At 40.8% G+C, this 15,171-nt stretch overlaps 1 protein-coding gene across 1 annotated transcript in view; it reads left to right on the top strand.

The window, feature by feature from the left end:
• The window catches only part of LOC128690311 (death-associated protein kinase 1-like), a 532,947-nt gene that overhangs the window by 65,033 nt on the left and 452,743 nt on the right, over positions 1 to 15,171 (top strand). Inside the window, 2 exon segments of the mRNA XM_070090725.1 lie at positions 1,909 to 2,044; positions 10,075 to 10,191. Of these exon segments, the coding sequence (XP_069946826.1) occupies positions 1,909 to 2,044; positions 10,075 to 10,191 (253 nt within the window).

Here is a 15,171-nt window from a genome sequence, read left to right on the forward strand (position 1 = left end):
TCAGTCTGATACGCATTTTAAAATGCATTGACATTATTTATACAGTTATTACAATAATGCAAAAAAGTCTGCATAACAGTAAATCTTCTGTTTTTTGTGTGAATAAAATTTCAAAATGGAAAGCAAGCATACTGCAAGAGGGGCCTGGAGACATGACTAATGAACACAGGAAATGTTATTTTAGTGCCAAGAATGTCTGCATTGTTTATTCTGGACCCTATTTTGAAATTGGCATTTGTTGAAATTGTGTAAAATTGGCCAAATTACCTATTTCTTATCACTATTGTGTGGTTGAAATAGGTAAATGTGTGGTTTCTTGTACTCAGTTGATAGAAGGAATACAGTGGACCCCCGCATAGCGATATTAATCCGTGCAAGAGAGCTCATTGTTATGCGAAATTATCGTTATGCGAATGAATTTTCCCCATAAGAAATAATGGAAATCAAATTAATCCGTGCAAGACACCCCAAAGTATGAAAAAAAAACATTTTTACCACCAATTTCTCTCTCCCCTCCTTCGAACCAGTTTCCTCAGGTCTGGCCTCTTGCTGTTGAAGTTGATCTATCAGCTCATCAGTGGTTAGTTCTTCATTGTCCTCCTCCACCAACTCTTCCACATCATCCCCACTAACCTCCAACCCCAAGGACTTTCATAATGCTATAATGGATTCCTCAACTGGCATAGGATTCTCAGGGTTAGCCTGAAACCCTTCAAAATCCCTTTGGTCTACACATTCTGGCCACAGTTTCTTCCAAGCAGAGTTCAAGGTCCTCTTAGTCACTCCCTCCCAAGCCTTACCTATAAGGTTTACACAATTGAGGATATTAAAGTGATCTCTCCAAAAGTCTCTTAGAGTCAGTTGAGTTTCTGAGGTCACTACAAAGCACCTTTCAAACAGAGCTTTTGTGTACAGTTTTTTGAAGTTTGCAATAACCTGCTGGTCCATGGGCTGCAGGAGAGGAGTGGTATTAGGAGGCAAAAACTTCACCTTAATGAATTTCATGTCCCCATAAAGTCGCTCTGCCACGTCTGTAGGATGACCAGGGGCATTGTCTAACATCACTTGCGATCTCTGTTTCGAAAATACAGTTAAACCTTTGGCAAGAACAGCTTCCTTGATTGCCTTTTTGTTGCCCACAATAGTAGCGATGGTTGATTGGGGTTTACTATACAACCTGGCCAGCTCGGAGACACGCACTCCACTTTCATACTTATCAATGATCTCTTTCTTCATCTCTATAGTAATTCTCACCCTTATTCCTGTAGGGTTGGCACTAGAAGCTTTCTTGGGGCCCATGGTCACTTATTTTGCAGATAAAATCACCAGAAACACTGTAATAATACGAAATGTTCCGATTGTATGCTTGGATGTTACCGCGGAGGCTGGCTGGTAAACAATGCCACCGGCGGAACATGTGAGGCTGGCTAAGGGCGCACATTAGACGCGTCTCGGACGAACAGCGTTGAGCGGGTTTTTTAGCGGTATGCGAGGCAAAATCTTAGCAATAAAATGTAGCGGTATGCGGATTTATCGTTATGTAAGGCCAACGGTATGCGGGGGTCCACTGTACTAGCAAAATAGCTATAAGTTTGGTCGACTGGAACAATGGAATTGGTCAAAAATAGGGCATAAAATGGGTGAAATTACTGATGTGTAAATATCCCTGAGACTGCTTACTTTGCAAAAGTCAAATTCTGTAAGTTTTCCATCAAATTTCATACATTTGGTTTCATTCATGAAATATTTTTTTTTTTTAAATTCTTTGACCTTGAGAACAGGGGTCTCAACACTGAAAGGGTTAAGGAAGTTGTTTTAAACAAATGTAGCCTTTATGTAGTACAGTATTAGTTTTCTAGCAATAGTAGTATTAGTTTTCTAACAATATTTTTTCTTGTGATATTCCAGAAAACGGTTAACAGCTGAAGAGTCATTGGCTCACCCTTGGATAAAGCCGCAGTCCAAAGAGCAGGAAGATGAGCTTAGGGATGCACAAACTAACATGGATAACTTTAAGTCCTATCAAGCAAGACGGAGATGGAAGGTATATTTGACCTTATGTTCAACTTGCTTCCCTTGTTTGGAAAATTTATTATTGCCTGCAAACATTAATATTTAGAATTCATCTTTTCTTGAATTCATGCTCTTTCTTTTATAGCTATGTATGTTACACTGCTTCAAAAGCTGGTTAAACTTTTTTTGATTTTTGGGGTGAGAAATCTATATTTTGACAGAGGATAGCAATGTATAGTGTGAGTGGGGCTTGAGTCATCCATTTTTGTTTGGAAGTAAAAGCACAATTGACACTAAAGTACAAAGCCTCTTAGAGGCTTTGTACTTTATTATTTTTTTTAATACACTGGCTGTTTCTCACCAAGGTAGGGTAATCCGAAAAAGAAGAAACACTTTCAAGAAAACTCGCCCTACCACTGTCTTGCCAGATGCATGCCGATACTATTGTTCAGATGCCCCCCCCCCCCAAACTGCAGATATCCTGAACCCTCCTTCAGAATGCAGACACTGTACTTCCCACCTCCAGGACTCAAGTCAGAATAACTGGTTTCCCTGAATCCCTTCATAAATGTTACCTTGCTCGCACTCCAACAGCATGTCAAGTCATAAAGACCACTCATTCCTATCTAACATGCTTACACATACCTGGTGGATGTCTAAGCCCCTCACATACAAAACCACCTTTACCTCCCCCCTTCCACCCTTTCCTAGGGAGACCCTACCCCACTTTCCCTCCACTACTGATGTATATACCTTCCAAGTCATCCTATCTTGTTCCATCCTCTAAATGTCCAAACCACCTCAACAACCCCTCCTCACTGCTCTGGATATTACTTTTAGAAACCCCACACCACCTAATCTCCAAACTATAAATTCTCTGCATGATATTTACACCACACATTGCTCTGGGACACGACAACTCGACTGCCTCCAGCCTCCTTCTTGCTGCAACATTCACAGCTTATGCTTCACACCCATATAAGAGTGTTGGCACCATTATACTCTTATACATTCCCCTTTCTGCCTCTATGGATAATGTTCTTTGTCTCCACAGACTCCTCAGTGCTCCACTTACCTTTTCCCACCTTGTTTTTCATAGATTCATCTGCTGACAAGTTCACTCCCAAATATCTGAAGACAATTTCTTCCTCCATACTCTCTCCTTTCAATCTGATATCCAGTCTTTCATTACCAAATGTTTTGTTATCCTCATCACCTTGCTGTTTCCGTTGTTCACTTTTAATTTCCTTCTTTTACGTACCATCCCAAATTTGTCCACCAACTTTTGCACCTTTCCAGAATCTTCTATAAGGTCAGTGTCATCAGCAAAAAGCAACTGTGACAAATCCCATTTTGAATTTTGATCCCACACCTCTCTATAACACCCTAGCATTCACTTCTACAACCCCATCTATAAATATATTAAATAACCATGGTGATACCACACATCCTTGTCCAAGCCTTACTCTTACTGGTAAATAATCTCTCTCCTACATATCCTAACCTGAGCCTCACTATCCTTATGAAAACTCTTAACTGCTTTCAGTAACCTACCACGTGCAACATCTGCCACATCGCTCCTCTGTCCACCCTATCATATGCCTTTTCTGAATCCATAAATGCAAAGAAAACTTCCTTACCTTTATCAAAGTATTGTTCACTTATGTGCTTCAAAGTAAACACTTGGTAAGCACATCCCCTACCCTTTCTGAAGCTTCCTTGTTCATCTACGATCCCGCTCTCCATCTTCTTCTTTCAACATACTGGCCATATCCCACCGAGGCAGGGTGGCCCAAAGAGAAAAACGAAAGTTTCTTTTTTTTTTTTTTTCAACAAGTCGGCCGTCTCCCACCGAGGCAGGGTGACCCCAAAAAGAAAGAAAATCCCCAAAAAGGAAATGCTTTCATCATCATTCAACACTTTCACCACACTCACACATAATCACTGTTTTTGCAGAGGTGCTCAGAATACAACAGTTTAGAAGCATATACGTATAAAGATACACAACATATCCCTCCAAACTGCCAATATCCCAAACCCCTCCTTTAAAGTGCAGGCATTGTACTTCCCATTTCCAGGACTCAAGTCCGACTACAGTGGACCCCCGCATACCGTTGGCATCACATAACGTTAAATCCGCATACCGCTACATTTTATCGCCAAGATTTTGCCTCGCATACCGCTAAAAGACCCGCTCAACGCTGTTCGTCCGAGACGCGTCTAATGTGCGCCCTTAGCCAGCCTCACATGTTCCGCCGGTGGCATTGTTTACCAGCCAGCCTCCGCGGTAACATCCAAGCATACAATCGGAACATTTCGTATTATTAAAGTGTTTCTGGTGATTTTATCTGCAAAATAAGTGACCATGGGCCAACCCTACAGCAATAAGGGTGAGAATTACTGTAGAGATGAAGAAAGAGATCATTGATAAGTATGAAAGTGGAGTGCGTGTCTCTGAGCTGGCCAGGTTGTATAGCAAACCCCAATCAACCATCGCTACTATTGTGGGCAACAAAAAGGCAATCAAGGAAGCTGTTCTTGCCAAAAGTTTAACTGTGTTTTCGAAACAGAGATCGCAAGTGATGGAAGATGTTGAGAGACTCTTATTGGTGTGGATAAATGAGAAACAGATAGCAGGAGATAGCATCTCTCAAGTGATCATAAGTGAAAAGGCTAGGAAGTTGCATGAGGATTTAATTGAAAAAATGCCTGCAACTAGTGATGATGTGAGTGAATTTAAGGCCAGCAAAGGTTGGTTTGAGAGATTTAAGAGGCGTAGTGGCATACATAGTGTGATAAGGCATGGTGAGGCTGCCAGTTCGGACCACAAAGCACCTGAAAAATATGTGCAGGAATTCAAGGAGTACATAGAAACTGAAGGACTGAAACCTGAACAAGTGTTTAATTGTGATGAAACAGGCCTGTTTTGGAAGAAAATGCCAAGCAGGACGTACATTACTCAGGAGGAAAAGGCACTCCCAGGACATAAGCCTATGAAAGACAGGCTTACTCTGTTGATGTGTTCCAATGCTACTGGTGATTGCAAAGTGAAGCCTTTATTAGTGTATCACTCTGAAACTCCCAGACCGTTCAGGCAAAAGAATGTCCTCAAGGAAAATTTGTGTGTGCTGTGGAGGGCAAACAGTAAGGCATGGGTCACTAGGGACTTTTTCTATGACTGGTTACTCCATGCATTTGCCCCCAATGTAAAAGATTACCTAACTGAAAAGAAATTAGAACTTAAGTGCCTCCTGGTGTTAGACAATGCCCCTGGTCATCCTACAGACGTGGCAGAGCGACTTTATGGGGACATGAAATTCATTAAGGTGAAGTTTTTGCCTCCTAATACCACTCCTCTCCTGCAGCCCATGGACCAGCAGGTTATTGCAAACTTCAAAAAACTGTACACAAAAGCTCTGTTTGAAAGGTGCTTTGTAGTGACCTCAGAAACTCAACTGACTCTAAGAGACTTTTGGAGAGATCACTTTAATATCCTCAATTGTGTAAAAATTATAGGTAAGGCTTGGGAGGGAGTGACTAAGAGGACCTTGAACTATGCTTGGAAGAAACTGTGACCAGAATGTGTAGACCAAAGGGATTTTGAAGGGTTTCAGGCTAACCCTGAGAATCCTATGCCAGTTGAGGAATCCATTATGGCATTATGAAAGTCCTTGGGGTTGGAGGTTAGTGGGGATGATGTGGAAGAGTTGGTGGAGGAGGACAATGAAGAACTAACCACTGATGAGCTGATAGATCAACTTCAACAGCAAGAGGCCAGACCTGAGGAAACTGGTTCGAAGGAGGGGAGAGAGAAATTGAAGAAATTGCCTACTACAAAGATTAAGGAAATCTGTGCAAAGTGGCTTGAAGTGCAAACCTTCATGGATAAAAATCACCCTCACACAGCTATTGCAAGCCGTGCTGGTGACTATTACACTGACAATGTTGTGAAACACTTTAGGGAAGTCATAAAGGAACGAGAGGTACAGGCCACTATGGACAGATATGTTGTGCGACAGAACTCCAGTGACTCTGAAGCTGGTCCTTGTGGCATTAAAAGAAGAAGGGAAGTAACCCCAGAAAAGGACTTGACACCTCAAGTCTTAATGGAAGGGGATTCCCCTTCTAAACACTAACACACTCTCCTCCTCCCATCCCATCAATCATCACCAGATCTTCAATAAAAGTAAGTGTCATGTAATTGTGCATGACTTTTTCAGTTTGTGTGTATTAAAATTAATATTTCATGTGGTAAAAATTTTTTTTTTTCATACTTTGGGGTGTCTTGCACGGATTAATTTGATTTCCATTATTTCTTATGGGGAAAATTCATTCGCATAACGATAATTTCGCATAACAATGAGCTCTCTTGCATGGATTAATATCGCTATGCGGGGGTCCACTGTATATGAAAATAACCGGTTTCCCTGAATCCCTTCACTAAATATTACCCTGCTCACACTCCAACAGATCGTCAGGTCCCAAGTACCATTCGTCTCCATTCACTCCTATCTAACACGCTCATGCACGCTTGCTGGAAGTCCAAGCCCCTTGCCCACAAAACCTCCTTTACCCCCTCTCTCCAACCCTTTCGAGGACGACCCCTACCTCGCCTTCCTTCCCCTATAGATTTATATGCTTTCCATATCATTCTACTTTGATCCATTCTCTCTAAATGACCAAACCACCTCAACAACCCCTCTTCTGCCCTCTGACTAATACTTTTATTAACTCCACACCTTTTCCTAATTTCCACACTCCGAATTTTCTGCATAATGTTTACACCACACATTGCCCTTAGACAGGACATCTCCACTGCCTCCAACCGTCTCCTCGCTGCTGCATTTACCACCCAAGCTTCACACCCATATAAGAACATAAGAACGAAGGAACACTGCAGAAGGCCTACTGGCCCATGCGAATCAGGTCCAAGTCTCCTACCGGCTTAAGCCAATGCACCCAACCTAGTCAGGTCAGGTCACATTGACTTAAGGGAGGAACACGGCAACCGACCTGGTAGCACAAGCTATCAGGTCTAACTCACACCCACCCACATCCACTCATGTATTTATCCAACCTATTTTTAAAGCTACACAACGTTCTGGCCTCTATAACGGTACTTGGGAGTTTGTTCCACTCATCCACAACTCTATTACCAAACCAGTACTTTCCTATATCCTTCCTGAATCTGAATTTTTCCAACTTAAAACCATTGCTGCGAGTCCTGTCTAGGCTAGATATTTTCAGCACACTATTTACATCCCCTTTATTTATTCCTGTCTTCCATTTATACACCTCAATCATATCCCCCCTAATTCTACGTCTTTCTAGAGAGTGCAGATTCAGGGCCCTTAGTCTATCCTCATAGGGAAGGTTTCTGATACATGGGATCAACTTTGTCATCCTCCTTTGTACATTTTCCAGAGAATTTATATCCATTCTGTATAAAGAGTGTTGGTACTACTTTACTTTCATACATTCCCTTCTTTGCCTCCATAGATAACGTTTTTTGACTCCACATATACCTCAATGCACCATTCACCTTTTTTCCCTCATCAGTTCTATGATTAACCTCATCCTTCATAAATCCATCCGCCGACACGTCAACTCCCAAGTATCTGAAAACATTCACTTCTTCCATACTCCTCCTCCCCAATTTGATATCCAATTATTCTTTATCTAAATCATTTGATACCCTCAACTCCTTACTCTTTTCTATGTTCACTTTCAACTTTCTACCTTTACACACATTCCCATACTCATCCACTAACCTTTGCAATTTTTCTTTAGAATCTCCCATAAGCACAGTATCATCAGCAAAAAGTAACTGTGTTAATTCCCATTTTGAATTTGATTCCCCATAATTTAATCCCACCCTTCTCCCGAACACCCTAGCATTTACTTCTTTTACAACCCCATCTATAAATATATTAAACAACCATGGTGACATTACACATCCCTACACAAGTAGGTCTAAGACCTACTTTTACCAGGAAGTAGTCTCCCTCTCTTCTACACACCCTAACCTGAGCCTCACTATCCTCATAAAAACTCTTTACAGCATTTAGTAACTTAACACCTATTCCATATACTTGCAACATCTGCCACATTGCTCCCCTATCCACTCTATCATATGCCTTTTCTAAATCCATAAATGCAATAAAAACTTCCCTACCTTTATCTAAATACTGTTCACATGTATGCTTCAATGTAAACACTTGATCTACACATCCCCTACCCACTCTGAAACCTCCTTGCTCATCCGCAATCCTACATTCTGTCTTACCTCTAATTCTTTCAATTATAACCCTACCATACACTTTTCCTGGTATACTCAATAAACTTATTCCTCTATAATTTTTACAATCTCTTTTGTCCCCTTTCCCTTTATATAAAGGGACTATACATGCTCTCTGCCAATCCCTAGGTACCTTCCCCTCTTTCATACATTTATTAAACAAAAGTACCAACCACTCCAACACTATATCCCCCCCTGCTTTTAACATTTCTGCCATGATCCCATCAGTTCCAGCTGCTTTACCCCCTTTCATTCTACGTAATGCCTCGCGTACCTCCCCCACACTTACATTCTGCTCTTCTTCACTCCTAAAAGATGGTATACCTCCCTGACCAGTGCATGAAATTACGCCTCCCTTTCTTCCTCAACATTTAAAAGTTCCTCAAAATATTCTCGCCATCTACCTAATACCTCCCTCTCCCCATCTACTAACTCCCTTACACTGTTTTTAACTGACAAATCCATACTTTCCCTAGGCTTTCTTAACTTGTTTAACTCCAAAAATTTTTCTTATTTTCATTAAAATTTCTTGACAGTGCTTCTCCCACTCTATCATCTGCTCTCCTTTTGCATTCTCTCACCATTCTCTTCACCTTTCTTTTACTCTCCATATACTCTGCTTTTCTTATAACACTTCTGCTTTGTAAAAACCTCTCATAAGCTTACTTTTTCTCTTTTATCACACCCTTTACTTCATCATTCCACCAATCACTCCTCTTTCCACCTGCCCCCACCCTCCTATAACCACAAACTTCTGCCCCACATTCTAATACTGCATTTTTAAAACTATTCCAACCCTCTTCAACCCCCCCACTACTCATCTTTGCACTAGCCCACCTTTCTGCCAACAGTCGCTTATATCTCCCCAGATATAATTTATACAGGAAAAGGGGTTACTAGCTCCTAGCTCTCAGCATTTCAGTCATCTCTTATGACACCCATGGCTTTCAATAACGACTACCATACACTTCACGTGGTATATTCATTAGGTTTATTCTTTCTTTCAACACACCGGCCATATCCCATTGAGGTAGGGTGGCCCAAAAGGAAAAACAAAAGTTTCTTTTACATTTAGTAATATATACAGGAGAAGGGGTTACTAGCCCCTTGCTCTTGGCATTGTAGTCGCCTCTTATGACACGCATGGCTTACGGAGGAAGAATTCCGTTTCATTTTCCCATGGAGATTCAGTAGGTTTATTCCCCTACAATTTTTACATTCTCTTTTGTCTTAGGAATAAAGGATCATCACTTATAACCTGGTCTCAGGCCAGGCCTCCTAAATTGGAAAGGAAATATTTAAAAAATGAGAAATATTGTAAAACACAAAGTAAAGCTAAGTGTACTGAATGTAAGTAGAAGTCTGTAAGATTTACCTGCCATCCTTCATGTTCATAAGGCAGGAAGAATTAGCCAGCTGTCCTGCCAGAGTGCAAAATATTTAATAAGCTAATATGTCACACTTACATTAGAAGACATTAAAACCTTTCAGGTCTACCAATCTACTAGTGTAATACTAATGCATTTGCCTTTTTTTTCTTTTATAACTTTCATGGTTTATTTAAAGCTCTATACTAACCTTTACAAGTGTTGAACTGTATATCAAGTATTTTTCTCAAAAATAGTAAGGGGTAGCCTGTAATCTTGATTTTCTAGTGTTAAGTGTGTAATCAGCATAACACTAGGTGGGGTTTTACCCCCTCTCCAGGGTGAAAGATTGCCATGTCCCTGTCATGTGCTCATTTCCTTCATTTTCCTTTGCAGCATTCTGTCAAGGTTGTAACACTGTGTAATCGTCTATCAAGAAGTGCCAAATTACGAAGTCAGAGTGCAGAGCTCCTCGATGCCAGGTCAAGTGCCATTACTCTTCAAGAAGATCAGGTAAGTACATCATTTAGTATTATTATGTATGTAATATTTATGTTGCTTGGCGTCTATTACCAGTTGTGCATCTCACACACTGACCTTCAGTGTGTGAGATGGGAAAGATAGCTGAAGCTATTTTTCCCATCCTTGGATCACAACTGATTACCCCACCCCCCTGCATTACCCTGGTGCTGTATGACATGATAGGTTTAACACTTTCCTATGAGCATCATAATACTCACACATTAATGAGGATGTTTTCATGTGAGATACACATCCAATGCCACCTGTTTCTCCACTTTTTCTCCTGCAGCCTGGTCTGTGGCCAAATTTTCCTGCTGGCCATCTGATCAATCAGGCTCTTCCTATATACCTAGTGTAAGTATTCACCTATATGTATATGTGGTTACAGGGATTGAGTCTTAGCCCTGCCCCTGCCTCTTGCTACTTGCCAGATCCACTCCCTCCTAACCTTGTGGGCCCCCATTGTACTGGCTCTTAAATTGTGTATCCACTTCGAGGTAATTCCACTTCCTGGCTACCCTGAGACCAAAGAAATATTTCCCAACATCCCTTTGGCTCATCTGTGTTTTATATGTTACCATGTTTCTAAGGGATGTTAGTCCAAGTTATGAAAAGATACTGATGAGAGTGTGGGTGGAGCTTGTGATGGTGTTGGGTATATGATGCAGGTCTGATTGGGAAGTGCAGTAGTAATACTTTTAATAACGCACGGTATAGGTTCCTGAAAATCAGTGCCTTATACAACATAGGTGGAGAGAAGAACATTTGGGAAAAATAGGGTTACGTTCAAAATACCTTCAAATTTACCGAATAACGTAAAAAAAATAGTTTATTTTACCTTACATTCTAATTGTTGTTGCTTGTTGATATTGAATTGTGTGGAGAAGGTTGATGTGGCCCTACTGAGTTTGATGTGACCTGGTTTGTCATCCAACGCTTAGTACACATGTAAACATTGTAATAATATAATTGACTTCTTGCCAATTTGTTTTACACAGAAGAGAGGAGTTATTAGATTGGGAGGTGGAGGAATTGGGAAGATCAAAGGAATATTTAGGAGAGTTTCTGAATATTGATGAAGAAAGAGGCAGTGATTTCATACAGTGAGCAGGTAGGTATACCATCTTGTAGGAGTGAGGAAGAGCCAAATGTGAGTATGGGTAGGTAGGTATACCATCTTGTAGGAGTGAGGAAGAGCTAGATGTGAGTATGGGGTAAAGTAGCTGGTGTTGATGGGATCAAAACAGAAATGTTAAAAACAAGGGAGGCTATAGTTTTGGAATGGTTGGTGCATTGTTTTAATATATGCATCAAAGGGAAAGGTACCTAGGGATTGGCAGAGAGCTTGCATAGTTTCTTCATTTAAGGAAAAAGAGGACAAAAAAGTGAGTATGAATTATAGGGAAGTAAGTCTGTTTATAGATGAGGTTGTTAAAGAAGTAAATGCTAGGGTGTTGGGGAATGGGGAAAGGGGTGAGATTAAATTCTGCAGAATCAAATACAAAATTAGTTAACACAGTTTCTGGGAGATTCTGAAGAGAAGTTGCAAAGGTTAGTGGATGAGTTTGTGAGGGTTTGTAAAGGAAGTTGAAAGTGAACAGAGATAAGAGTAAGGTAATGAGGGTATGAAATGAGTTAGGTAATGAAAAATTGGATATCAAGTTGGAGGGAGGGAGTATGGAGGAATTGAATGGGGAGTAGACGTGTTGGGGATGGATAGATGAAAAACGAGGTAAACCATAGAATTGATGAAGGGAAAAAATGTGGGTGGTGTATTGAAGCATCTGTGGAGACAAAAAATGTTAACCATGCAAGCAAAAAAGGGAAATGTATCAGAGTATAGTGGCACCAACACTGCTATATGAGTGTGAAACATGAGTTTTAAATGTTGCAGTGAGGAGGAAGTTAAGAAATATTACAGATGTCATGTTTGAGGTCAATGTGGTGTGAAAATTATGCAGAGAATTCATTGGTTGGAGATGAGAAGGTGTGGAGTTACCAAAAGTATTATTCAGAGGGCACAGGAGGGGTTGTTCAGGAAATTTGGACATGTAGAGCTTATAGAGCAACATAGGATGACTAGGAGGGCATATATATCTTGAGTGGAGGGAAAAAGGGGTAGGGGTAAACCCAGGAAGGGTTGTAGGCAGGGGATAAAGGAGGTTTTGAGTACTAGGAGCTTGGACATCTAACAGGCTTGTATGAGCCTGTTAGGAGTAAATGGAGGCAAGTGGTTTTTATTATTTGACATGCTGTTGGAATATGAGCAGAGTAACATTTACAAAGGGATTCATGGAAGCTGGTTAGCTGGATTTGAGTTCTGGAGGTGAGAAATGCAGCTCCTGCGCTCTGAAAGAAGGGTGAGGATGTTGCAGTTCAGAAGGGCATCTGAGCTGTGATATCAGCACATTTCAGGCAAGACAGTGATTGAATGAATATTCAGATGGTGCAAACTTTTTTTTTTTTTTTTTTTTTTTTTTTTTTTTTTTTTTTTTTTTTTTTTTTTTTTTTGGTCACCCCACCTTGGTGGGAGGTAGTTGGTATGTTTAAAAAATAGAAACTCAGCACTCCTGTACAAAACCAACATGTACCAGAGATAAATACATTTGCAAAATCAGATAAGAAAAGAAAAAAATGTTAATACACAAACTTGCGGCTTCAGCTACTCCTACCATCACCTGCCATCAGCATATCAGCATCAGTAAAAGCAACCACATTTTCTTATTAAATTGTATCGTATAGGAACTCGTCACACCTACGTCCAACAGTTGAAGTCCCTTGATTTGTATTCTCTGGAATGCAGGTGAGAAAGATACATGATAATATATACTTGGAAAATCCTAGAGAGACTTGTCCCAAATCTGCATTTGAAAACCACTCCCTACGAAACAAAAGACTCTGTAAGAAATGCAACGTTCCCCAAGTGAACAGCAGGGGCACCACGAGTACACTAAAAGACAACACAGTAAGTGTCAGGGGCCCCAATACTGTTCAACTGCCTCCCAGCATACATAAGAGGGGATTACCAATAGACCCTTGGCTATTTTCAAGACAGAGCTGGATGGGCACCTAAAGTCAGTATCTGACTAACCAGGCTGTTTTGTATGTCAGTTTGCAAGTGGTCAACAATAACATCCTGGTTGATCAGGTCCTGATCCACAATGAGGCCTAGTCATGGACTGGACTGTGAGGGTGTTGACCCCCTAAACTCCCTCCAGGTATACTCCAGGTAACATATACTAGAGGTGAATGCTTTTGAGTAAGTAATATCTAGTAGCCCAGCTCCCAATGGTGTGAGACGTAGTGCCTGGGAGAGATGGAGAGGTACAGACTATGGGTCGATATGGCTTAATATGGCATAGGCAATTTTTCTTTAGAATCTCCCATAAGCACAGTATCATCAGCAAAAAGTAACTGTGTCAATTCCCATTTTGAATTTGATTCCCCATAATTTAATCCTACCCCTCTCCCAAACACCCTAGCATTTACTTCTTTTACAACCCCATCTATAAATATATTAAACAACCATGGTGACATAACACATCCCTGTCTAAGACCTACTTTTACCGGGAAGTATTCTCCCTCTCTTCTACACACCCTAACCTGAGCCTCACTATCCTCATAAAAGCTCTTTACAGCATTTAGTAACTTACCACCTATTCCATAAACTTGCAACATCTGCCACATTGCTCCTCTATCCACTCTATCATATGCCTTTTCTAAATCCATAAATGCAATAAAAACTTCCCTACCTTTATCTAAATACTGTTCACATATATGCTTCAATGTAAACACTTGATCTACACATCCCCTACCCACTCTGAAGCCTCCTTGCTCATCCGCAATTCTACATTCTGTCTTACCTCTAATTCTTTCAATTATAACCCTACCGTATACTTTTCCTGGTATACTCAGTAAACTTATTCCTCTATAATTTTTACAATCTCTTTTGTCCCCTCTCCCTTTATATAAAGGGACTATACATGCTCTCCGCCAATCCCTAGGTACCTTCCCCTCTTTCATACATTTATTAAACAAAAGTACCAACCACTCCAATACTATATCCCCCCCCTGCTTTTAACATTTCTGTCATGATCCCATCAGTTCCAGCTGCTTTACCCCCTTTCATTCTACGTAATGCCTCACGTACCTCCACCACACTTACATTCTGCTCTTCTTCACTCCTAAAAGATGGTATACCTCCCTGGCCAGTGCATGAAATTACCACCTCCCTTTCTTCCTCAACATTTAAAAGTTCCTCAAAATATTCTCGCCATCTACCTAATACCTCCCTCTCCCCATCTACTAACTCCCCTACTCTGTTTTTAATGGACAAATCCATACTTTCCCTAGGCTTTCTTAACTTGTTTAACTCACTCCAACATTTTTTCTTATTTTCATTAAAATTTCTTGACAGTGCCTCTCCCACTCTTTCATCTGCTCTCCTTTTGCACTCTCTCACCACTCTCTTCACCTTTCTTTTACTCTCCATATACTCTGCTCTTCTTATAACACTTCTGCTTTGTAAAAACCTCTCGTAAGCTACCTTTTTCTCTTTTATCACACCCTTTACTTCATCATTCCACCAATCACTCCTCTTTCCTCCTGCCCCCACCCTCCTATAACCACAAACTTCTGCCCCACATTCTAATACTGCATTTTTAAAACTATTCCAACCCCCTTCAACCCCCCCCACTACTCATCTTTGCACTAGCCCACCTTTCTGCCAATAGTCGCTTATATCTCGCCCGAACTTCCTCCTCCCTTAGTTTATACACTTTCACCTCCCTCTTACTTGTTGTTGCCACCTTCCTCTTTTCCCATCTACCTCTTACTCTAACTGTAGCTACAACTAAATAATGATCTGATATATCAGTTGCCCCTCTATAAACATGTACATCCTGGAGCCTACCCATCAACCTTTTATCCACCAATACATAATCTAGAAACTACTTTCATTACGTGCTACAT

Source organism: Cherax quadricarinatus, chromosome 32, assembly GCF_038502225.1.
Source record: "Cherax quadricarinatus isolate ZL_2023a chromosome 32, ASM3850222v1, whole genome shotgun sequence".
In the NCBI taxonomy this organism is placed as follows: Eukaryota; Metazoa; Arthropoda; class Malacostraca; order Decapoda; family Parastacidae; genus Cherax; species Cherax quadricarinatus.